Raw genomic sequence first — 26020 nt, forward strand, 5'->3', positions numbered from 1 at the left:
TCTCACCGTTCCTCTCCGCAAAATTACCCAGGGTTCTCTGCTACCCTGACAGACAGACGGTCCCAGAATGACACTTTTAACGTTCTGTTAGCTTGTCTGTGGACAGTAGAGGTCCACTAATACAGAACCTCAGTCAGTAAAAAGGCCACTTCATTTAAAAGTGTAAGTCTATTGCGTAATACAGTTGTCTAAAACTGTCTTTAACCCCCAGTGCTTGCCTGAAGAAGGCCCATGTCAGAGAAAGCTTTCATTTTGTCTGTTCTGCGTCATTGAGGAACAACGTCATCATCTGTGTCACGAATGCAACTGAAATTCTTTGACGTTCGCATTTTGCATGTTTGAAAAAAAAAAAAAGCGCTCACCAACGCAACAGCGGTCAAGGAAACGGCACACGGTTCCGCTCGAGGTTCCTCGCCACACCGTCACCGAAACTTGCCCGTCAAGTTTTAACAATCGATTTGCTCCTGCTATTCTGTGGTTACGATTCTGGAAACCTTGGTCCAGGAAAGAAGGGAAGAGGGGAAAAAAACAACGTCAGCTGGTTTCAGTTACCCAGCTTGTGAGTTGTGACTTTCATTATCTGATCCCATTAGTGAGGCTTTAGGGAGCCTGTGGACCTGCACCATCCTGCCAGTATTTTCCCCGGTAACTTTATTGGATTAAAATTTACTCGTTTGCTTGATTTTGTCCTCAGATATAATCCGCCCACCCCACACAGACATACAGCGCAGAACCACCTAAAAGCGTAAAAAATGTTTAAAAAGTTTTATCCTCCAGTTGTGTCATCGTTCTCACGCGTCATAGGATGAGGCACGCTAGGAAGCGTCTCCAGCCAGTTCTCTTTTACCGAAGACGCGCGACTCATTCATCGAAAAGGCCCCGGGTTCATCGGTCATTCTCGTGCGCGTTGGAGCACTTCATGCTGATTAAAAATCTCATATTTCACGTGTTTTACACTTTAGATGAAATGAGGTTTCCTGACACTATGGTCACTTTTTTTAGTTGTGGTCTGTTTTTCAAAGTTACCACCGCACACAACACACAAACAAACGCAACTCTGACAGATAATCACATTTGTTGCAATCAACACAGCTCATATCAGTTTCTTGTAAAATATATATTTTTTAAAAGAAGTATTTCCTACAGAATTTAAGAGTTGGTTCGCTGATCCAGTTGAAACCGGAAGCGTAAATGACACGCTATGGTGAAAGACGCTCTTATTATCCGAGAATGACACGGTACTTATTTCTCCCCCAGATGCCCATTGTGGAGAAGATACGCACCATCGCGCAGAAGGTCTACGGAGCTGAAGACATCGAGCTGTCCCCTGAGGCTGAAGCCAAGATCGCCTACTTCAATGAGCAAGTACGACACTACCTCTACCTAAAACCCGTACCTCTATCTGTACCTGTAACCTGTACCTCTACCTGTACCTGTACCTCCACCTGTAACCTGTTCCTGTACCTCTACCTGTTCCTGTACCTATACCTGTAACCGCTACCTGTACTTGTATCCTGTACCTCTACCTGTACCTGTTCCTGTAACCTGTTCCTGTAACCTGTACCTCTATCTGTAACCTGTTTCTTGTAACCTGTACCTGTACCTCAACCTGTAACCTGTTCCTGTACTTCTACATGTAACCTGTACCTCTAACTGTACCTGTAACCTGTACCTGTTCCTGTAACCTGTACCTCTATCTGTAACCTGTTTCTTGTAACCTCTACCTGTACCTCTACCTGTACCTGTTCCAGGGGTTCGGCACTCTGCCCATCTGCATGGCGAAGACGCACCTGTCCCTCTCTCACATGCCGGACAAAAAGGGCGTGCCCACCGGCTTCGTCCTGCCCATCCGGGACGTGCGCGCCAGCATCGGGGCGGGGTTCATCTACCCCCTGGTCGGGACGGTGAGTGACCCCACCCCTCCCTCCTCCCTTGTCCCCCTCCGCGTTTCTTATTGTTCTCTGAGGGTTTTTTTTAAAGGATGGGGAAAAAAAGGCAATTCAGCCTAAAATGGACCAAGAATGGATCACCTTGATGTGATTCTGTTGCTCAATCAGAACAGAGTACTCTGTACTCTAAAAATGGCGTTATTTCTCAAGCAACAACGTAACTGCAGTCGAAAAGAACGTTGCAAAGCTTCTGATATTATTTGCTTTTTTTATATTCTTGCCGTATGGAGTTGATGCATGAGCGTAAATGTTATATAGCAGAGGGGGAAAACGGCTAAACACTCAAGGAGTAATTTATTACGCTTATAATGCTTATTTCTGCATTAAAATATCTCAAATTGCTGTTTGAAACAAAAGGGGAACTATTTAATGTACAGATTACAAGGTCTGGATTTTCATAGTTGTTGAGTGTGAGGTTATCTTGCTCTGGTTCACTCTGGCCAAGCCTGAGAAGATGGGGTCAGTTCAGGACAAGAGCCAAGCACTAATAGTCAAAATGATATATGCGTGATTTAAGCAAGACATATTGTCTATATAAAAGCCCATATAGCATGCCAAGGGTCAGGAACGTTCCACGGCAAAAGCGTAGAACATTTTTATGCAGCGAGTTTGATATACATGGCAGATATAGATGGTATATGTATACGTGTACGCGTTTATTTATGTTTTATCACCTTGTCTTTCATTAGACACACATTCTGTATTTATTAACTCCGCAAGCCCCTGTAAATATTTGATTAATGTTTGTTCAGGTTGCAACAAAAACACGTTTCAAAGGGGCGGCGGGATTTTGCGCGTACGCGATAAAGGCGACAGCGTTATCAAAATGTTTTCCCTGACTTTATGAAGCTGACCCCTGGCTTTGGTCCATGTGGTTTCACTGTGGGTGGGGGTCTGGTGGAGGTGGGGGGGGTGTAAAATCTGGCTTCAATTTGTGCTGCCGGTGTGGTTTTCATTAAGGGGATCCGCTCGCCCCGTGCTGTCTGTGGCCTCGGCTGCATTGTCTCCTGTCCCGTCCCCACCCCGCCCCGTCCCGTCCCGCTCCACCCTGCCCTGTCACCACCTCCACCCCAAAATGCCTGGGATCCACACACTTTTTAAAAAATTTTACTCCCCGGGAATTCCGAAGCAAATATTCAAGAACTCCTCGGCTCTTTGTGTGGGTGTGTCTCCTTTTCTTAAATGATTAACGTTGTGACTTCACAAATATGAGATGATGAGAATGTTCTTAACTGAACATTCTAATGCTGATGTAACAATCGCTGCTGGTAATTGAAAGCAGTGGAGTTCTAGAACACTGACTTAGAATTTTGTGTAAAAAATGTTTTTCTTTAAAAACATTCCAAAGAAACCTACTCTCTAAAGGGTTAATAAAACCGTAATGGCAAAGCCCAGTCTGAATGAGACGCATACAGCAAAAGTATCTTCCTCCTCAGAAATGATGTATAAAAGCCAGGAGAAGCGATGGATCCCACTGCGTCGGGTATCGCTCTGCGAGCTCTTTGATTTGATTTGCACACAGAGGCGCACGCGCTTACAATAAGCAGGACGCCAGAGAGAGACAGCGTTAGCGGTAAAAGCGCCCAAGCGCTTCTGTAATCAGCGACCCCCGGGTGCTTCCTCAGCGGTGGCATCCTCGTGTTTAATGCCCGGTGCCGAGTGCGGGGGGGGGGGGGGGGGGGGCAACAGGAAAGGCTGCTGATAGGACAGCCGACTCACTGGCTCTGGCCTCTGTCTCCGACCGTCCGCCCAAACCGTACAGATTGAGCAGCTTCCCTTCATTACATCCGGCGCATTTCCACAGCTGGATATCTTCAGGTTGGGTACCTTTGCTCAAGCGTACAATGGCAGTGTCCCAACTGGGATTTGAACCTGCAACCTCAGTTTAATGAGGCTGGATTAGTTTAATGAGCTGGCTTCTGATTGGTCGTATTACATGACATCGTTGAAACGTCTGAATGAGAATAACGCCTTCAGAGACCAGTTAGCCCAGAACTTAATCCCACCCTTGAACTCAGCAGAGTAGAATAGGGTAGACTGAAATAGAGAAAAGTAGATTTGGGTAAAGTAGAGGTAAATAGACATTAAAGTAAAGTAGACTGGGGTAGTGTAGCCTGGAGTAGATTAGACGGATGCAGATTTAGGCAGTTATGTACCTCGCTGTGGGGATACCGCCTTTAGCCACCGCTGACGCAATCAGGGTGCAAGCAGGGGGGGTTTCGCTACTCTGAAATTCCAGGACGTATCACAGGACGTTCCAGAAGCTTTATCCTAACGGGTCACGCATGCAGGGCCACACCCACCAGCGCTAGGAAGCGTGACGCGTGCAGAGAAGCATGCGAGGAGCGAGCGAGTCCGTGCCGTGTGACTCACGCACACGAAGGAGGCTCTCGAGAGCAGGAAGGGGGACGCGAGGGAAGTCCTGTCACTTCCTGTGTGGAGGAGGAGGAGGCGGGAGGGGGGAGGGGGGAGGGGGAGGGGGGGCGGGAGGCGGGAGGGGGACGGGGGGGGGTGGGGGCACGCTGTTATCACCCCGAGGCGATCGGTTTCTTCGCACGGCGCTGAACCCTGCTCACAGTGGGGGGGGGGAGGAGGGAGTGGAGGTGACTGGGGGCTTGGGGGGGGGGAGGCGGCGGCGTAGGGAGGGAAGGAAGCACTTCCTGTGGAAGCGGTTTCCTGGATTTCGCGGGACTGGCCCCGGGGTCCCGGAGGCTCTAGTGGCGGGACTGTGGTGTCTGGCCCCCCCCCCTATCCCAACCCCACCCCCCCGACCCCCCCCCCTCCCATGAGGCCCGTTTTTTAACGGCCTCGCCCAACCCTTTCATCTCAGGTAGCCCGAAGTGAGTTTGCACGTTCATAACTCCAGGGGAGCGGTGGGGGTGGGGGGGGCCCTTTGAACTCGCGGCTCGCAAAGGTGGGTTTAGGGTTCAGCCAGCAGGGACCGACAGGTCCTCTCAAATATAGTCCCTGGACCAGGTTTGTAGAAGAAGTACTACTAATATGTATTCCATATGACTGACAAATATGATTTATTTCATTTTTATTGGCTGTTCAAAATGTGCTTTTGACTTTTCACTACACACTGAGCAGGTCTGTAGCCTTTATGAGGAAGTGGATGAAGTTTGCAGAAATGTAGGGAGCAAAGTAGTTTTGTCACATTTTTTACTTGGGAGTTACTATTCAGAGTTAATGGCTAACTGCTGCATAGCCATGTAATGTCCTGCAATTATGTGTCACATAAATCAGGAAACAAAAACCAGAAACATTTTTTTTCTTTCTTTTTTTTGTCATTGATCTTATGACCTTGAGTGTTCTGCTTGGAGGATTGTTTAAATAATTATTAGTAAATGGACAGTTATGTCTAATGTATGTCCACATGTCATGGGCATCCTGCCTTGTATTTGCGTTGCCATGGTAACCTGTGGTGCCAGAGAGGTTTTTTTTGGTTCCATCCCAACCCCTAACCACATAGTAGGATTAATTATCAGGCTTAATGAGCACAGGTAAACAGGTGCTTGAGGTACTCAGAATTTCAGCTTTCAGATTCTTAACCGTTTAAGGTGTGAGGTCACACTTATGTGAGTAGAATGGTCTTAACTGAACATTCTAATTCTGATGTAACAATCACTACTGGTGACTGAAAGCGATGGAGTTCTAGAACACTGACTTGGAATGTTGGAAAAGCATTCCAAAACTACTCTTCAGATGGTTAACATTCAGACTCCTAACACTGCGATCAATCTCAGATGAAAAGAAAAACAGAAAGACAGAACAGAAACAAAGCTTCTGTTACTGGTCCCAGGTTGCCTACCCCTGCGGTAGGAGATGGCGATCCGTGTTTATAGTATTTTTCCCTCCATGCGAGGGAGCGAGGATTTATTCTCACACACACCTCATCACTAAGGTAATGTGAAACAACATTTTAGACAGGTACTGGGCAGTTATATGCATACGCTGTGAAGCACAGCAGCTGTTCTGGGATCACTGACGCAGCGCGGTATAAAGAAAATAACCTTGACAAACGTTTATTCAGAAACCCGTGTTGGCTAGGTATTAGTTACGCCGCGCAGTTACAGTAGTCAGGTCTAATTTCGGAGCTGTCGAGGTATCAGCTGCCCCGTACTGGGACAGAAGGCCAGGTGTGAAAAAGGGACCGCGGGGGATTTTTGGCAGACTCAGGTGGTCCCAGATGTGGACTGCCAGGCGTCTGTAATCCTTTGCGCCGGTGTGCTTTAACCCACTGAAGAGTAGGGTTTATGGAATGTTTTTTTTAAATTCTAAATCCAAGTGTTCTAGAACTCTGTTGCTTTCAGTTCCAGCAGTGATTGTTACATCAGCGTTAGAATGTTCAGATAAGAATATTTGTGATGTCACACTTTAAAGGGTTTAAAGTGCGCAGTGCAAACAGGCTGGATACTGGCCTTCACCTTCCCCGTCGCTGACTGCTATTGTTGGAAGTGTATTGGCTCTGTTTTCATAGCCTGTTTACCTCAGTGTGTATCAGTGCAAAAAAGGTCAGTCCTACAAGGCAAATGAGCAGGGGCAATCTTTCAGAGAGGGGGGGTGGTTGTGGGATGGGCGGGGTTGTTGTTCGAGGGGGTACAAGGCCAGGCTTTTAATTAGCACTGACATGGTCATTATCCCAGCCTTGTGTCAGTGTGACCTCTGGGTCGAGCCAAACCACCCCCCCCCCCCCCCCCTCCACCCACCTGCAGGTGGATGCTGGCTCTACACCAAGGCTCGGGGGGGGGGGGGGGGGCCGGAGATGGGCAGGGTTTTTAAGACGGGATGATGACATCGTCCAAAAATGTTTGAGGGGGCGGGTAGAGGGTGGGGGTGTGGGCGGGAAAGAGGGGGGATCAGTGAAAACAATGGGCGGCAGTTGCATCAGATCTGAGAGTCTGTGTTTCCCGCCCCTCATCCCCACCGCTCACCCGCCCGGCTGCGATGCTTCCACTATTCCCCAGTCCCGCGAACCGCTCCGGAATGCCGTCATTTCCCGGCGTTCCTGAGTGGGACCGGGCGCCGGGTCGGGGGTTCGCGCGCTTCCTCTTTTTTTCCCCGCGTAAAGGGCTCGGATCGCGGAAGTTCAAAGCGAGGAGTCGCGGGCGGCTACTGTACGAAAACGCTCGCGCCCGAGCGATTCAGAGGCTGCTCTCTCACACTCTTCAATCACCTTTCTGTCCTGCTACAGCCCAAGCACCGCAGCCTGCGCTGAACACATTTAAACTGCTCAAAGCGTGGTCGTTCTGAATGTGCGTGGGAAGACGCCCCTACATACAACCAAAGATCACCCTGTTCAGTAAAGACAGAATCCTGTGACCACACAGAACCTGCTTTGCGGATGCAGTTAAACAGAACTGTTTTTTGTTTTTCTTCGAATAATAGGAAAGCGGAGGTGGAGATGTTTTGTGGAACTCGGTAAACTAACTTCAGTTCAGCAGAAGCGACGATAAGCTGAGCTGATTCGGACTCTGTCGGACTACCGAGCCTCTTTAGACAGCCGTTACGGTGCCGTAGAACTCCGCATTGTCCCCTCTTTGTGTCGGGAGTTCCGAGGACAATGGGGCATTGTCTTCAGGATAATGGAGAGTTCCTTGGCAGAGACGGGGGTCTCCCAGTTCAGCCTCAGAGCCTTCCGGTAGTAACACGTTCGCCATCACCCCAGTGAGAGTGACCGGCCGTCTTCACGGCAGATAATAGAAAGTCTATTGTTACAATTTTCACAGACGTCGTTTCTTTTTTTAAATTCTGGAACAGCACCCGATAGCAACACAAAGCTATTTATATGAAGTGCACAGGCCTGTGTTTCCTTTGCACTAAACATATTAGCGTGATCTATGATGCAAAAGTCCTACTGCAGCACATGCTCTTGGTACATTCCTGTAAGGAATTGACCCTCAAATTAGGTCATGAGGACCACTAAATCACTCAATGTACTTACTTCGTTTCATAAGTCACCTGGGTTACCATAAATCTGGGGTACGCGCCCCTTGTCCTGCAGTGTGTTGTTGGGGGATCTGCGGTGACACACAAAGGTGCAAGTTGGTTCCTTTTTTACAATTTTACCCTTTAGTCTTTTAGACAGCTAAACTCATGGAGATAACATGATTCAGTGGCACAAGAGCATGTTGGGAACTGTAGTTCTGTGACCTGCTATGCTAACCAATGAGGAACCAGGTCCGGTTCCATTAGCCAATGACATAAAGGCAGCATAAGAAAGTGAAATAAAGGCTGCCAAGAGCTATATTCAGGAATTGTGTTCACTGCTTCTTAGTGCAAATCTACCATGCTGCCATTGCAAGGCACAGAACCTTCAAAAGACCTTCACTCTACATGAGGAGGCCCCTGCCAAGTTTTGTTTGTGTGGGGGGGGGAAAAAAATGTCTCAGTTAATCCTCTGAAGAGTAGCTTTTTTTTTTTTTTTGGAATGTTTTTTCAAAATTCTAAGTCGGTGTTCTAGAACTCCGTTGCTTTCAGTCACCAGCAGTGACTGTGACATCAACATTAGAACGTTCAGCTACGAGCATTCTAATCACGTATTTGTGACCTCACGCCTTAAAGAGTTAATTGCCCGTTGCATTACCCGTTATTTTGCAAAAAAGCACACACACACACACACACACAACTCAGCGAAAAAAAAGCCAGGCAGGCCCGTCGGCGCGATTAACTGAGAGCGTCTGAGTCCTGCCGCCTCTGGCGAGTCCAGCTGCTCCGTGGCTCGGGTTGTTTTTCATTAGGCAGTGGAACCCGCCGCTGGCCCCTCGAGGCTATGGGGTCGTTTCCGATTGGTGGCTTTTATTGAAACCCCGTGAGGGGAGGAGAACGCTTCCACTCCTTTTTCCGAAGGCTAACAGGTCCTCAGGATTCCTCGGCGTGTTTTTCGGAGGGCGAGGTGCGCAGTCCGTCACCCTCGGGGCAAAGGGTCCTCGACTTTTTGCCCTCCAGAAAATTAAAGTTTTTTTTTTTTTTTTGATGTAATACAAGTGTTTTGAATGACAAAACCATGTTGCAGAGAAAATATTTTTGGAGAAACATTATTTTATTTTTACTGAATGCCCCTTATAAGAATACGTGTTTTTAAAAAAAAAAATTTTAACATTACTACCAGAGACTAATGTCCCCTACAGGGGACAAAAATGAATTGCTGGGTTTTGAGGAGGTTAAAATGGAGAAATTACATGTGTTCCCCTCTTCCTTCCCAGAAAGGGTGGGGATGTGAGCTCGTTCCACAGAGAATACAGTGTAGACAGCATATCAGTGTAGTATTGATTTATTGTCACTGACAAAACTATAGCATAATAATTTTTGCCGACAGAGCTGTGCTTAGATGCAGTACACAATGCGTGAAGTGTGTATAGTTATTAATTACTTCTTTTTTTTTAAAGACTAATTTTGTTTCTGCTATGCCTGCCTGTTCAGACTGCACACTGGACACAAACCATTGGAATGTAGCGGGTGGGCAGGGCATTAGCATGGGGTCCCAGAACACAGGAAAGGGGACATTTTTGATTAGGGGCGTTTCTGATTGGGTTCCTGGAACCCGGGGGGAAACAGGAAATCCTCTCCCACCAAAGGTGGCCTCCCGATATTCAAGGAGGCGAAAGCGTGCGCGTTCCAGGAGGGGGAGGTGGGGGGGGGGGGGGTGTTCCGAAACGCGGCTCGGGGGTTCGTAGGCCGCCTCCACACTCTGACGATGAGATCAGTGCCTCAGTCCGTAACCCCCCCCCCCCCCCCCCCCGCCCCCGAGACGGTGCGACACATTCGATGCCCCGCCACGACCTGACCCGCTCCAGCAGGGAAATGGTGGGAAAAAGGCCCTAGAGTGGGCCAGCCGTGTGTCTGCGGTGATGTCATACCCCCCAGAGAGTAGAGGCCAGGTCTTCAGCGTTCGCTGATCTCGCCTCTCTCTTTCTCTGTCTCTCTGCGTCTCTCTCTCTCTCTCTCTGTCATTCGTGAGACTCCAGGTGCATCGACTTTCGTAATATTCATAACTCCGTAACCAAGGTTTTGACACGAAAAAGCTCTCCTGTGCCTCAGAGCAGGTAGAATGCAAGGCACAGCATGTCGTCATGGTGACATGGTGTCAGAACACCAGATAGCCTGTGCTAGCATGCTAATGAAACTGATCCTCACTTAAAACCAGATGGGAGAAGGCCTATTAATTTCCTCTGGGTAAATGGAAACAAAAACAAACCAAAATAAAACTTTTGACCTCTTGGTGCATAACGATAATGGTTGGGACTTAAACCTTTGGCCGAAACGTAAAAAATGTTTCTTTCCAATGTGTTTACATCATTATAGGAATTCATCATTATAGGAATAGATCTTAGCTAATGTCAGTTTATAAGAAGGCCAACTACTGTTTCAAAGGTGCACAGGCTCCAGTGGCTCAATAACTAAAGCACTGGTTCGAGTTTAACAGACTGTTGGTTGCAGCAGTCGGCTAATTAGTTGCAGACCAAAGCCACAGATGACAGGAGTGTTGCTACTTTTTCCTGTCTTCTTCCGTTTAAGACATGTGCTTATTTGCCTTTTATTGACAGCCAGCGACTTCCTCAGACAGGAAATTGGCAGGTTATTTCTCTCCTCCTCCATCCGAAACATTCCTTTTTTCTTTCTCTTCCTCTCTCAAAAGCGTCTCGTAAATGCCGTTGAGAACCAGCGGGAGCGAGGCACGCGGAGAATTCACAGTTAGCTGCGGCTAGGCTTCGAAAGCCGCTGTAAAACAACGGGGGAAAGGTTTCGGTGTGAGCAACGAGCTTCGCGAGGCTAGGACGATTCAGGCGTCGCTGTCAGCAGAAAATCGGTTTGCTCGGATATACTTCCGCGCGACCCCGCCCACTCCACACTGCGTGCCTCCTCGACCCCGAACAAGTACATCATAACCGTAACGCAACGGAAATAATGCGCAGTGGAATATTACCGCGGGGGTCTCGTGTCAGCGTCTTACTTCTCCCCCAGATTTACGACTGCTGAAATACGTCTTCTTTTAAACGAGCTGCATGGTCTGTCTCTATTTCCGTTACAGAAACCTTGGAGCAGTCTCTCTTTTGCATTACTGCTGCTAACAGTTCAAAGATTAATCGCCAACTGAGCCAACCTTTTTTAATCTGTAGGTTACATTTTACCAGAAATTATGTATTGTAGTTTTGGTTGTTCTTTATTGAAGTTTTGTTGGACATTGGGCCATTTCATGTTCCTTCATTCCTTTGAAAGAATTATTCAACATTTTAGTTGTTTCTTCTTCATGACTTCACAGGTTGTTCATTGTATTCACCATATTATTCCAACTGTCACTGCCAGCTTCACTGTGCTTTTGCACTGGGGCTTTTTTTTTTTTTTTTTTTGATGACACTAGTAGTTCATTTTTAGTGAAAACATGCAAATGTAAGAGAGGTAGGTGTTCGCTACACAGGCGGTTAGGAGTGCTGTGCTCCTGTCAGGGGTAGCAAATGGCCTCAGGAACCCCCACCCCAAACTTTTCATACCTCTGCCTTCTCTTTTATACCTCCCCTCATTTCCCCCCCCGTCCTTTGTCCTGTTCTTTTTGTTTAAAAACTGCAATTATTTTTTATTCAACCCAATTCATAACGGCAGCTGAATTTCAAAGCTTATCGCATTTTCTTGGCAATTCACTGACCATGTTCATCCAGTGAAGCCCCTCCATTTATAGTCCCCCTCTAAGCACAAAATTCAATATGCTGCACCCTCAGAATCTCTCATATCATAATTTTGTTTACTTATTACATTTATTTGAGCAGATACCGCACACAGCTTCCATACGGTTTGGAAGAGGACTCATTTCCATCTGTAGTGCCTGGGCACTGGTCCAGCTTCACATTTCACAAAGGAAGCATTATAGATGCACACAACATACTGCAAGCATTATCGCAAATTTAATAAATTACAAAGGAATTCAGTGATTACAGGGATGGATTTTCTCATCTTTTTCCATGATTCAAGTTTTGTTTTAAAAAACTGGTGTGACTAATGCATTCTGACTAATTCTGACTGATGTCCTGTTCCACCACAGGGCCTATGTTTCGATTGGTTTTGTTGCCTTAAAAAGTTTGTTTCTGTCACAGACATTTGTTTTTTGTTGTTGTTGCTGATTCTGCTTGCTCTCAGACAAATGAGCAGTCGTAAATTTGGCACGAGTTTTCAGTCGACGGGTTTATTAACGTGAGGTTTGTACGGCTCCCAGGTCTGAGTTCTCTGCAAATTCTTTGAGCAGAAAAGGAACATTGAAAATTGGCTTCGACAGAAAGAAAGAAAGAGGGAACGGCCTGGCCCGGGCCGGGTTGTTTACCGCTCTCGTGATGATCTCGTTCCTGTTCACATGGCCCGCTTTAATCTCTAAATTTCATTAAGGTAATTTGTCTAGCTCGCTCCGGAACAACATTTGACCAGTCAGTTGATTTTAATTTTGCTGTATGTGAGGATATTCTCTCTCTGTTTTTTTGCCTGTTCGCCATTTAACGAACCGACTCACCATCCTAAGTGCGGGAAAAGGCCGGTCTTGGCGCCAGGCTGGCTTGCAAAGTCAGCGCAGTGTTAGGTTTAGTTCTGTTATGTTCCGTTCCTTCGTGTTGTTACATTTTGTCCCAGCCAATCCTGGTTCCTCTCTCTCCTGTCCTTCCTGTCCATTCGTTTCTCATCCCTCTCTGTTCCATCCTTCCCCATTCTGTCCATAAAGAACCTCTCCCTAATGGAGTATGGGTGATGGCTGTGAGATAAAGCTTAATGTTATTACAAACATGTGCACACACACACACACACACACACATGCACACACACACAATCCCTACAATGAAAGACTTTTGCTGTGGTTTGTGTAACAGTGTGTGTGTTTTTTTGGCCATTTTATTATTCATTTTTTAAATCATCAGTTCATGTCTTCTTGGCCCTGATTGGCCAGCAAGCCTCTGCGGGGGGCACACCCCACGGGACGCACCCCAACGAGAGCGTTATTGAAAACCATAAGTCAGCGTGTCGCCATCTTGTCACGTCAACACATTTAGCGGTCTGCATGTCACACACGCGCAGCTACGCACACGGAATTTCAATGTCCGTCTCGCGCAGCGCACGCCACGCAGCATCACCTGATCACGTCCCACGCCTTTGATGCGTCTCTCAGCGTTCTCAGACTCGGGATGTAATTGGATGAAATTGGCTTTAATTCTAGTGATCCAGTGAAAATGAAAAGATGGGCGGTGTTTAATATCTCCCACCAGGGAGGGTTTGCGTCTTGCCTTGGTTGAATGAATGGGGCCGTCTGTTAATACGCTTCGCTTATGAACCCTAAAATGTCCTAATGAACAATGTGGGGGTCTCCTCTTAATAAATGAATGGTTTTTGCTTGTTTTGGGTGTCAGGCCCTACCTTGTAATTGGAAGGAATTAACTGTTGTCAAAATATCTAGATGATACTGTTTCACCTTCACTAACAGACATACTGGTAGAGAAATTGTGATTTTTCTTCATAAAAGGTTTCTAAGTTTCATCAGTATTCATGACAGGGACAGTGTGTTGCATCTGGAGACCATTTACAGAAATAAATTGTTAAAGGGAAAAGAATTTAACATTATACACCAATAACCCATGAATTTATAATATAACTGTTCCCTATGGGAAAGCTCTGCACATTAAAATCTTAATAAAACACTTATGATAGTTTCATTAATCCTGTCAGAGTTGAAGTCATTCAGCATTTCCCCAAGCAGGACTTTCTGGAGGGAAATATGCAGTCCGTTTACATGTCACTGTATGAAAGCATAACTTGTGGTTAAATTGTAAACCCAGTTAATTTGTGCATAAATATTTACATTCTCAGTCAACACCCCTGTCATTACACAAGACACAATGCTTCTGTGCCAGGTTTCATGTTTTACACTTGCGCAAATACTACAAGCATTTTACGTGTTTTAATAACGCTCTGTTATTACAGAAATGTTTAGGATTGTAAATTATGTTTGGATTAACAGTTGGAAAAAAAGAAACTCACTGAATTGCTTCCTGAAAAGTGGAGATGGGCTTACCCCTGACTAGTGTTGCTACAGACTTGTTGAGTAGATTTTTTTCAGACTTTTCATTGCTTTAGTAGTGATTGTTGCATCAGCATTAGAATGCTCAGTTGAGAACATTCTAATGACATATCTGTGATCTCACATCTTTAAGTGATTCTCGCTTATAGTTGTGGATCATTAAAGGGACGGCATTGTGAGGTTTTACGTTTGGTTTTGGACGCCTTTTGAAGATTTCAAAAAGACTTCAAAAGGCGTCCAAAAAAATCAGTAAAATTTAAGGGCCAAGGAATGCAAAGGTATCTTTCTGGCAGTGGAATGCTCCTAATTCTTCCAGCTGTTTACTTTTCAAACCCGAGGTGTCTCCGTTCATCGTTGCATGCACTAGTCCTCAGGATGTTCAGAGTGTTCCACTGTTGTTATGGTTATTGGATTTATTTTTAATACCAAACATTTTTGGACGTCCATATTTGCTTACGTGGACGTTCAGATTGCCGTCATTTATGTTGTTATGGTTAGTGGCTTCACGCTTAAGATTTTTAAAGTGATACATTGATTATACATATTATTATTATTACTATTATTATTATTATTATTATGACGACTTTACACCCTGTGGCAAGTTCTATTTCTCCCTTTTTTGTACCTGTGGAGTTGTGTTTTTCTACAGCCTTTCCACAGGAAGTCCTGGTCGTGTGAGATTTTCACGGACAGTTTTGGAAAGCCCGGCCTAGTTTTTATTCTCCCACGCGGGGGACCGGGACCACGGTCACCGGCGCGGTCTGTCAGAGACGGCCCGCCGGCTCGCTGGGTCCTCTGGTTTTTTAGGCTGTCGAAACGGCCCTCGCGCGGGACAACGGGGTGAAGGTCGGCCCCTTTTTTCGGCTAGGCCGAGCGGGATGAGCAACGCTCGGCCCGCAGTGGAGGTCCTCTTATGTAATGGCGCCGTTGAGGCCGCCCAAGGCACAGCGAGTTCTCCCTTCGAACGCCGCCGTCCTAACCGAATTTTCAGCCCGTTTGCCGTATTCGCTATCGACGGAGTCGTGCTCTCGCTTATTTTATTTCCTAATTTCATCATTCCGTTTAAAATGACCGTAAATCACATTTCTCGGTGGGCTGGCGTCAGCAGACAGTGTTAGGCACGGCTAATGGAGTGGGTTTTTTAAATCGGGCTAATGGCTTCCACCAAAAAATAACATAAGAAACCTTGAGGCCCAAATTCTGAGGTACCGCATGCATTTGGTTACATTTCCATTTTAGGCATTCAGTGGCCGCTAACTGTACCAGAGGTATACAGAGCTCATGTTCTTATGGCATAAGGATCTTTGATTAAGTCCTTTCCAGTGAAGTTGAGCTTCATCCTTTTCAATGATTCATTTTTCCTGGGTTCGTTATAGCCTCAGTTTGCTGTGGTGTGGTCTGCCATATTGGGCACATTTGCATCGGGACCAGTTATCAGATACTCCGATAAATGTCCATACAAATTTAATGAGGAGTTCGCACTCAGACACGACCTGTACTTGGGCAGTTGATCACAGCAAATGAGCATGTCCAAAATGACGTTACTGGAATGACGTAAAATCCCACGGCAGTAAATTACATTTGGCACAAAGTAACATTTCGAGTCCCTTGAAGTTTCACATTCTCAGCATATTCTGTCCAAGCCGAGCTGTGTGTGGCAATTAAGCACCACAGAGAAGAAAAGTGAAGTTAGTCTTGCTCTTAATCTTGCCGTTAACACGACTGATTGAGTGATTGAATGATTGGCTGATTGGTTGATTGAGTGAGTGATTGATTGATTGGCTGATTGATTGATTGACAGGGTAACTGAAGCTCTCTCTCTCTCTTCCAGATGAGTACTATGCCAGGTCTGCCCACCCGGCCCTGCTTTTATGACATCGACCTGGACCCTGACACAGAGGAGATCACTGGGCTCTTCTGAGAGGACCCCCCCTCCCCTCCACATTGCTATAGTTACGCAGGTAAGGAGCCCTAATCACTGCCTGTATGAAAATCAGCCCCAGATCCTGACCCTGACGCAAACACTTCCAACAATGTTTTTTTTCCCCACCAGAGACAGCACGTGCCAGTTCACACACACATTTTTTGTTGATTATCATTGGGTTTTAATGATCTCCTCTTCTCTTCCTCTGCTGTTTATATTAAACTACTCGACTGCACTCACGCATTTAATTTTGCAATTCACTCTGGAGCAACCACTAAATGGGTATAATGGACGCATCATTTCATCACGCACAGCGGTCCAATAATTGTAACAGTCTGAGGGTTGAACTAATCCTGTTGGTTTTTGCAGTCTGCGGTAAAACAGAACAAGGAATGACAGCTGGTCGATAGCTGTCATAATAGCACTGAATTCAGATGGCGTCTCAGGCCCTGGCGTTTGACGAGCAGTTTGTGAGATCAAACAATCAGCTGGTTTTGGATTGCAGACAGTGAACATTTTAGTCCTCGCTGCCGTATCAGAAAACTTTTACTTTAATTGGACAGGACTTTTTTTCTTTTGGCAAGGAGCCCTTGAGATTTGGGGGGAGGGGGGGGAACAAAAACAAAAAATGTAAATCGACCAATTAAAATGCAGCATTGTCCTCAGCACGTCCTCATTGTTAGTCAGCTGAGCAGCCTCACGCCGGTCTGACCCTATTTCTGACAGACACAGACGGCGGCCATTTTCCATCACCCTCTCCCTGGCCCAAAGTGTTTCAGAGCCAGGCCCAAAGTGGTGGAGATTAATTTGTTCCAGCGTGTACCATTTACCTTATACATAAATATTTACAGCATGTTTATCTATCTATTTTTCTGGGTGGGGGCCGTCACCAAGAGGCATAAAAGGTAGCTGTTTACAATGTGTGTCGATACCTATTAACAAACCCCCTCCCCTCTCTTCTACCAAACCCCCCCCCCCATTCTACTCCTAGATTCATCCCCTCACCTGGTCAGCTACTCACCCGCAGGAAGACTCCGGGGGGGCGTCGGAACCCGAGACCATCACTGCAGAGATGCAGGAACCGTTTTTCTGGCATTTTAAATTCACCCCATTCAGAGGACGGCCGTTTCTCCACTTCTCACTGTAAAAACACAACCCTGTCAGATAATCACCTCTACATGCCTGTCAGCTCTAAGGTTACTGCCATGTTCCGCTGGGCTTCCGTGGCTATTCAAACAGCAGGGGGAATTTTCCTCTGTGACACCTTAAAGACCAAAGAAAACATGCCATAACCCAGCAACAATCAGGCATTGAGGAGTGGAGAAAACAACGCGTGCTTTCTCAGACATTTTCTTTTCATTTTCCTGACTGTTCGTCCTGGCTTACTGTGGGTCAGGACTCAGGCCTAGCTAAGCCATTTATTTTATATATTTTAATACTTTTATCTCATATTTTGTTCATCCTGTATTTGGACGACAAACATGGTTAATGAAGCGTTCGTCCTAATCTACTGAAGTCTTATTAGTGTTGCGCACAAAAGATTAATATAAGTGCATTCATGTTGGACTGTGTATATATACACGCACACACACTCACGATTACATGCCTATCGCTAGGTACATCTTAAGACACTATAATTACTACTGAATCGTTTGGTCACAGCGAAGCAGTCGTTTAAAAAACACGCGCAGAAAAACCTCAGTTGTTTCGGTAAAAAACCCCTCAGTCCTTCCCTCAGTGTTTTGTCACAGGTCACCTTAATCATCGGTGTCTGAAACACAAAACACCAATTTGTGGCGCAGTGTTTAAAAAGAAAAAACGTCTTCTTTTTTTTTTTTTAAAGTTTCATTTCCTGAGATACCGTCGTTCACACGTTGTGCGCGAGTCCCCCCGGGGGGCAGCAATAACCCGGAATGTGAAAAACAAGGGCCGAGTCGTGGTGGTGAGGAGACCGCGGCGCGCTGCTGCCTGTCATTAACGGATGTTTTTTTTTTCGGCTTCCACGGACCCTTGCCCGTACACGCGCTCATTTTTGACATTCCGTCGCTGCTCCGTCCATTAGCAAATGTTTGCTTAAGTACAGTGTATGACACAAGACCGGGGCGTTTGCGAGTTTAGCTAGCGCTGGTGGTCGAAGACAATGTGCGCTGAATGTGTGGTCAGAGCGTTTCACCTTTATTTTCTGCAATACCTGTCGTGGATTATAGGCTAACAGAGGCAAGTGTAACAGCATTAATTCAACAGATTCTGTTATTGCACTGAATACTAGTGTGTTTAAACTACTTTGTTTGTACATCTTTTCATTATTGTTCCAAGTCCTGAAATGTTTACAAACCTATGATGTCATCTTTTCAGTAAAAAATGTGAAGCTTATAACATAACATAACATAACATAATGACGAGAACAAGCCATTCAGCACAACAAAGCTCACCATTTTCATGTCGTGACGGCAACCTTTGGCAGTTTACAGCACAGATTTATAAACTAGAGGTAAGCTGTCAGGACATAGCTGGCCTTAAATAGTTTAGGGATCGCTTATCCTCAAACTAACCATGTTCTCATTCAGTACCAAGGACAGATCCCAAATATTATTTTTGCTCAACTTATATCTTGATGCAGCAAAAAGGTGATCATTTTTCACTGTGTTCAAAATCTGTTTTTTTTAATCCCCCCCCCCCCCCATTGTTACACTTACCATTATCCCAATGTGAATGATGGTCGGTTATTGAGTGTTTTGTGTAATGCAGCACCAGTTGCCATGGCTCCTAATAAAAATAACTTGGAAAACCTTTTACACACGGTCCGTCTCAGTTCCAGAAGTTTCTTTTTGGTTGTTGCATTAAATGTCATTTTCATTCAACAGAATCAAAGCATGTTGTGTCCGTTCAGGCACACGGAATTATGCTTGTGTGTGTGTGCGTGCGTGCGTGCGTGCATGCGTGTGTGTGTGAGTGAGTGACTGAGTGATCTCAGCCTATTAAGAAACAACCGTGATAGGCTGCCAGGGAAATTCCATGGAAGTTTTCGGAAAGTTGGGTTGAGAAAGTGGGGGGGGGGGGGGGGTGTCACTCTGCCTTCGCCCACACACCCTTTGCGGTGCCCAGAAAAAATGACCACAACCGTTGACTGGAAGCTGTGCGGTCAAAAAAAAAAGCACCCCGGGAACCAACAGTCTTTCCGGCCTTTTCATTCAGAAAGGCAAAGCCTCTCCTTCATGAAGCGGAGGATAATTAGTTATCTGTGAATAACAGGGGAGAGGGCAGCAGTGCCTGCCCTGTATTGGGGGAACACACACACAGCCAGCCAGGCCTGACTCAGCTCTGTGCTGCTGGGACGGTTCTGCACCCACTGCACTGCATTCAAAACTGGCGACCCTACCCGGGGTGGACCGGCTGAAGAATCAGGCTTCTTTTTCCCCTCAGAGGAAGTGAACATCTTTTTTGGGGGGGGGGGCTAGGCCCCCAGTCGGGACACAGGAGAGGTTATGCTCCCGTTCCCCTGTTTTTTGATTTCGGCCAATCAAGCGCTGACCTCCTGGGCCTGCGGAAGGCTTTCACTTTAATGAGAATCCCCCCCTCCCCCCCCCCCCCCCTCCCACTCTCTCTCTCCCTCTGTGACATCAGCGGTCACATGACTCACGGTGGTGAAGGTCAGCTGTGCCCAGACGCTGATGCATACGTTTTTGCTGCAGGGAGCTGCACCAGGCCTGGGAAGCTGCCAGGGCCACGGTTCGAGAGGCGGGACTTGTCCTTGATTTACGACAGGTGCTTCCTGGAGCCCGGACTGTTATTGTGAAAACTGCCAGAAAATGCCATAATGTTTAAACTGGGTAAAAAAAACTGTGGACAAATTGAACTGGGAAGTAATTGGACTCTTTAAACAAATGTGCAGCTTGTCTGTAGACACTGGTGTGAGTTAGTTGCATGCAATCGAGGGTTTATAAGGTTATGTGATAAGGTGTGTGAGGTGGGGTGATGTTTATGAGACAAAGTGACTTTTTCACAATTGTATATATTCAATATTTGTTGTTATTCTTCACATTTATATCGTCAGTGTTATCTTTGGAATGGGTTGGTGGGGTGTGCTCTGACAAAACACATTGCCCGCATCACTCTTGCCCTTTGACCCTTTAAGGTGTGAGATCACAAATGTGTGTTTAGAATGTTCTTAACCTAACATTCTAATGCCGATGTAACAATCATTACTGGTGACTGAAAGCACCAGAGTTTTAGAATAGCAAGGGTAACACTGGCTGTGCCAGGACAGAGACTTCACCCATTCGCTTCTTCTCCCTTAGAGCGCAGTAACTGGATCCAGATTAAACCGGGGTGTTCTCATTACACAAGATACCGCAGAACAGCAGGTTTTATGCAACACTCTTAATAGAGCGTAAGGCTGAAAATTTTATAATCCGGCAGCTCAACTTTGCAGCTTCAGAAAAAAGACTTTCTGTTGACATATCCGCTCAGTGAAAATGCAGGACACGATTAATGGTAAATAATAATAATAATAATAATTAAGAAGCAGAAGAAGATGAAACATTGATGTAAGGGCAGGGAACTTCACAAAAGTGCTTTTGAGCAGATGTCAGCTAGTTTTTTTTTTTTCCGTGTGCTGTATTTAGTACTATACATTTGTCAAGGTAGTGCTGTTGATTGCCTCCTGGGTGAGAATTACTTATGGTATGTAAAGTACTGCTTGTGCAGCAGGCTATGCCTTAAGCTTTTGAATACACGCATGGCAATTTATAGTTAATGTACATTGTTTAATGAAACTACTCCACAGTTGCATATAATGAAGTAAATTTGGATAAATGCTGCTAATTTAAGCATATGTTCAATCATATGGTCATAGCATATGTTCAATAACTATAAGTATTAAATAATAAAATGAGTGTCACTATATGGTGTTGTTTCATTAGATTTAAGTTTTTATTCAGGAAATATGACTATCAGTTCAGTTTTGCTCAACAATACCTGTTCTTTAAACACTAACCCTAAATCCAGAGTTTTTCCCACCAACCTGGCCCACCTGGCATCTTCACGTGACAGAAGACCTTTTTTCCCCAAAGTGCAGGATAAGAAGAGGTAGTGCTGCCATCTCTTCTTGAATGACGAGGATCTCTCTACCTGGCGAGGAGAAGATCTATGCATTGATTGATGCGGTTAAAATGAAAAGGCCTATCTTGAAACCTGCTGACAGTAACTTCTAGCAGCCTGCCAGGTCCCAACAACATTTACGAGCATGTTTTTACCGTTGGTATTTAATTTGAAGCTTTTTGTAACGTAATTAACGTATCAGGATTTTCGTTTGCGCTGGCTGTTTTACAAAACTGTCAGTTAGCAACTGCTAACCATCTGTCAGCGGCAGGGAAATGGGCTTATAGAACATAGCCTACTACCATTTTGGCACGGTTGATATCATGACGAAGTTTTTTGACAGAATATACAGGCAGTCAAGACTGGTGTGAAACGTTTGAACTGTAAAACGTTTCAAATTCTTTAGAGCTTTTGATTAATAAAGTGTCTGTCTGTCCGTCTGCTACGTTATTTGCTAGGAATTTGAAAATGTCGAGACTGGGACCTGGTGTACACCTGACCGTTTCAACCCGCTACCGTTTCCGCAGGGAGTAATATGGTCAATGGCTCGACATGACATAGCCTACTGTATCCATTCCGTTTCTCCCTGAAACGTGATCATGTTTGTTAGCTTATTGATTGATTACATGACATCGTCCTTCTTGACGCCGCTTCATCTTGAATCCTCATTAGCTCTTATCCCCGAGGGTACCACAACAGCAGAGAAACAACGGTACTTAACACAATATCAGTGATGCAATTGTGTGTGATCACATTATGTTCTTTGCACCTGTATCCTCAGCAGGACGCGGGTTCGCCTGAAATTAGATTTACTATGGGCCACCATGGAATCCCACATACGAAGACGAAATCAAATATTGGACCACGTCCCGTTCTGAGGATCTAACTTGGCGTTAGTAATAACCGCGATCACTGTCTCACAATGGTCCTCCACGCTTAGCATTGTTAGGATTATGAGTCGGCATTTCAACTGAGATTATAGACTGTTTTTATATTATATTTGATTAAAAAAAACATTATTCCATTTATTTTGTACATTTTGTCATAGTTCATTTAATAGATTTGAGTGATTGTCAGTTGAATCTGTGCTTTGTGAATGGGATTGTTCATTTTATTTTTCACCTCTGATGAATGTCATTAACAAATTAATAATCTATCATAGCTTCCTTTTACTTTTCAGTTTACAAAAAGTCAAATGCAACGAATGTGGCCTATTCGCACTTGATCTGCAATTTTGTGCCTCTTGTTATCAGTGTCTCCGCTGTTCTGTCCTACAGACGGCTTCGATGATGCACTGTTAAATGAGATGGTATCTCCTCTGTCGTTGGGTCTGTTGCGTAAGATAAACTTTTAAAGTGCGTATACAGGACAGTCTCTCATCAGACGCTGAGACGGCGTTGAGAATCTCACATTTAATGGGGGAGAGGAAGAATTTGTTTACTGCAGCCGGTGATGCGCAAATAAGTTAGTTTGCCTGCGTTTCAGCTCCGTCTAATTATCGGTCCCTCTGAATAGCCGTGCTCTGTGCAGCCTGCGTTTGCTGGTCTGACAAGAGACGTTGGTCCATCCAGGTCGTTTTTTTCCTTCATCAGTTGATGCTGCAAGGCGTGCCTGTGTCCCGTACATGTGATTGCGAGGGGAGGTGGTTTTCTAAAAGAGTTTGCAGGGACACCGATTGCATCACTCGAGAGCCAGACTACCCCCGGAGCTGTCCGTAGATAGCTTTTGGTCGTTGGATATACCTTGTCGTTGACGCGGTTTGCAACCGTACACCCCGGACGGGAAGGAAAAAGAACAAGGTTGCGGTTTTCATAATGGGAGCATCGATCTCGACGAGGCAGGACGGCAGGGCAGAGGAAGATGTGACGACCGAGGAGCAGAATGCGGAGGTGAACGAAATCCAGGAGGGGGAGGAGGTTGACGCAAAGGTAAAGTACTACGGTTTCTGAAATAAGTAGGCTAACGGGATATTTCTGGGGTTCTCAACATCCTACCAAATTCTAGGCACCAATTACTTCCTGTATGGGGCACTAAAGTGGGTTAAAGGGGGGGATTCGTGTGCATTTTCACTGACTTTAAATCACTGCTCGCTTATTTAGTGACATCTTCAGCATGATTCTGTATTCCTACCTGGATGTTGCAACGACTTGTCACTGCGTCGTGCGCGCAGCATTTATTAAACAAGCGCAATAACGCATAAAAACTTCCAGGTGGGTCAAGCTAGCGTATTGCTGAAGCCTTTTTTTTGGACGCGTAAAATGTGACGAGATTTCCAGAGCACTGCAAATGCGGCTCCGCAGTAATAAAAATGTTGGTTATAGGCTTACCTATTCTTGATACATTTCTTATAGAAAATTGTCACGCGAGCAGGACAAACAACGTCATACAAATGCTATCATACCTTGCGAGCAAATAATGATAATAATAATGATAATGATTCTTCTTATTATTATTATTCTTATTAATTATTATTATTATTGTTGTTGTTATTATTATTGTTGTAATTACTATCCAGCTTTTTTGTATGTTGTAATCATAATTATTCATATTAATTATAGTTGTGTTACTGCTATTCAAAATATTAAAAACTGTAGATTGTCCCATCAACAGAATGTAAAATACCTTTTCAAACTGCTATAAATACGCCCCCACCCCCACCCCATCCTCTTCAAAGTGGTAACACACCTTCATATCTTTTTTTTTTTTTTTTTTGAAAAAGGTGTCTACTGTAATAACGAGTATGAAACCAGAGACGCACTGTTATTCCGCGTCCGAGAAGCAAAAACAAAGAGAGTGGAGAGTCACAAGACGTGTGTGTCACATGGCGTCACATGTAATTAATCAGCTCAGCGGCATAACTGATTACCTGATTTGAATACGATTTCTCAAATGTAAAGGCAAAACAAAATTAAATGCAATAAAATAAGATCCATGCTGAGTAACAGACAAAGAGGTAAAGTTAACACAAATGTTTTACCTCTCATGGTAAATGGTAAATGGACTGCATTTATATAGCGCTTTTATCCAAAGCGCTTTACAATTGATGCCTCTCATTCGCCAGAGCAGTTAGGGGTTAGGGATTAGGTGTCTTGCTCAAGGACACTTCGACATGCCCAGGGTGGGGTTTGAACCGGCAACCCTCCGACTGCCAGACAATCGGACTTACCTCCTGAGCCATGTCGCCCCTCTCATAGTCGGTGAAATACCAAGCGCATGAATACGGTCAACCATTCATGTGATGGCCAATGTACTCTGAAAAGGTTTTTAAATTACGCTTGGCCCTGTCTGATATGGTACGAGTTGCTTTTGCCAAACCTTTTTTCCTGCAAGTCTAGTGAAAATGTCAATTTCGGGTGTGGTGAGAGAACGTGCATCACATGTAAAAGCATGGTGTGTCAAGGTTCATCTTTGACTGTGTTTAAGGACATCTGCGCATGGGAACCTGGGCATTGTAGTTACAGTGGTTAAGTTTATTACTCCTGAGAGGCCCTCGTATTTAAGAGAGTCCTTCGCGAGTCAAGCTTGGAATATGTGGCTAAATCCTGGGAAAGCGGCCAAATGTTTTACTCTTTCAATTTAGTACCGTTGAAGGGTGACAAGTGTAATTTCAGTTCTCTACTCACATATATATTTTAATTTCAAATAAATAAATAAATACATACATACAGAATTTCAGGAAATTACGTAACAAGCCGACTGCTTTGTCAGACTACAGCATGTAGTATTGCGTTGGCGCTACCGTCTGGTCCAGCTTCCAGTCAGTGCCTTTTTGAAAAGCCCCAAGGCTGTTTGAGATGACTCACTGAATAAGCCTATTGCTCCACAGCCCTTAAAAAATGACTAATTGCCAAGAAACCAGCAGTGTGGGGCATTATAGGTGTAATCACCTGTTTTAATTGATCCCCAGCACCAGGGCTTCAGAGTACCCCCCCCCCCCGGCGTTTCCCAATGCAGGAATAATCCTGATCCTGCTGTGTCAGAGCCGCGTCTGGTTTCTGCTCCAACCGAGCCGCTAAGCCAACGTAGCGGTGTTGTGTTGTGTTGGTCGTGAGGCTTAATGGATGCCGGTGACCAGCTGCTGGAGGCTCACAGCATTTCACCACTCAGCCTCAGGCTCCGATTGGCCAAGACTGCGAGCGGTCACGCTCAGATGAAACAGCAAAAAAACCCGAAACGGCTCTGGGTTGGCTGCAGGATCAGGGTCGCGTAACCACCCCCCCCCCCCCCCCCCCCCCCCACACCCACCTACCCAGGCCCAATGACTCAGGTCTCAGCTGGCCTCATTGATTTACAGCTTATGCTTCCAAGCCCCCTTCCCCCGTGATCTACAGCTTTGCTGATCTATACGCTTGATTCCGTCAATTGATTATCGCCTATGCATTTCCATCAATGAGGCAGTTTGTGGACTCCCTCTGATTGGTTATCGATCCGTTTCAGTCTATCGGTGTGTGACCCTATGGCAATTTGTCATGCTGCGTCATATTGCTCGCCTTCTCGTTTGACTGTATTTCTCACCTCACTGTTTGTGACTCCGGGTCACAATCGCACAAGCTCCATAGAATCACATGGGTACTGTAAATACAGGGGAGAGCGCTACTCTCTCCCCTTCTGGCTGTCCACTGAACGGGACCTTTAGGTCTTTATCGCAGTATTGGTGTGGTCTGGCAGACTGTATCTTGCTGAGGGCTGTTTGAAATTCCTTGCTCTTGCCATCTGCTATTTAAATTCAAGCGTCCAGTTGTTTGTCTAGTTAGCCCACGAGAACTCATTATTAGTCTCTACGGCACTAGGGCGTAATTTACCAGAACTGTACGGGTCAGTTTGGGAATCCGTGTTGTTAAAACACTGTAGGCCTTCAACTGAGATTCTTTACTGAAATACTTAGTTTCCCCTCCCCGTGTCGTTTGTCATTCGCGCATCATTTGACTTTCACAGCTCGCGAACCGTCTCAACGGAATTCTCCACGGTGTAATTAAAAGCCACAACCGAATCGGTCAGAAT

General features: G+C 45.5%; 2 protein-coding genes across 3 annotated transcripts in view; both read left to right on the plus strand.

Moving 5' to 3' along the window:
- The window catches only part of mthfd1l (methylenetetrahydrofolate dehydrogenase (NADP+ dependent) 1 like), a 95049-nt gene extending 77535 nt beyond the window's left edge, over positions 1-17514 (plus strand). For both annotated transcript variants that reach the window (XM_035420182.1, XM_035420181.1), the window contains exons 25-28: positions 1258-1365; positions 1752-1904; positions 15827-15956; positions 16911-17514. In XM_035420182.1, coding sequence (XP_035276073.1) covers positions 1258-1365; positions 1752-1904; positions 15827-15916 — 351 coding nt within the window. In that variant the 3' untranslated portion in view covers positions 15917-15956; positions 16911-17514. The remainder of the gene's footprint in view (positions 1-1257; positions 1366-1751; positions 1905-15826; positions 15957-16910) is intronic.
- A 4827-nt stretch (positions 17515-22341) lies between these two features.
- akap12b (A kinase (PRKA) anchor protein 12b) overlaps positions 22342-26020 on the plus strand; it is a 48529-nt gene continuing 44850 nt past the window's right edge. The window contains exon 1 of the mRNA XM_035420179.1: positions 22342-22947. Within this exon, the coding sequence (XP_035276070.1) occupies positions 22834-22947 (114 nt within the window). The 5' untranslated portion in view covers positions 22342-22833. The remainder of the gene's footprint in view (positions 22948-26020) is intronic.

Source organism: Anguilla anguilla, chromosome 6 (assembly GCF_013347855.1).
Source record: "Anguilla anguilla isolate fAngAng1 chromosome 6, fAngAng1.pri, whole genome shotgun sequence".
NCBI lineage: Eukaryota > Metazoa > Chordata > Actinopteri > Anguilliformes > Anguillidae > Anguilla > Anguilla anguilla.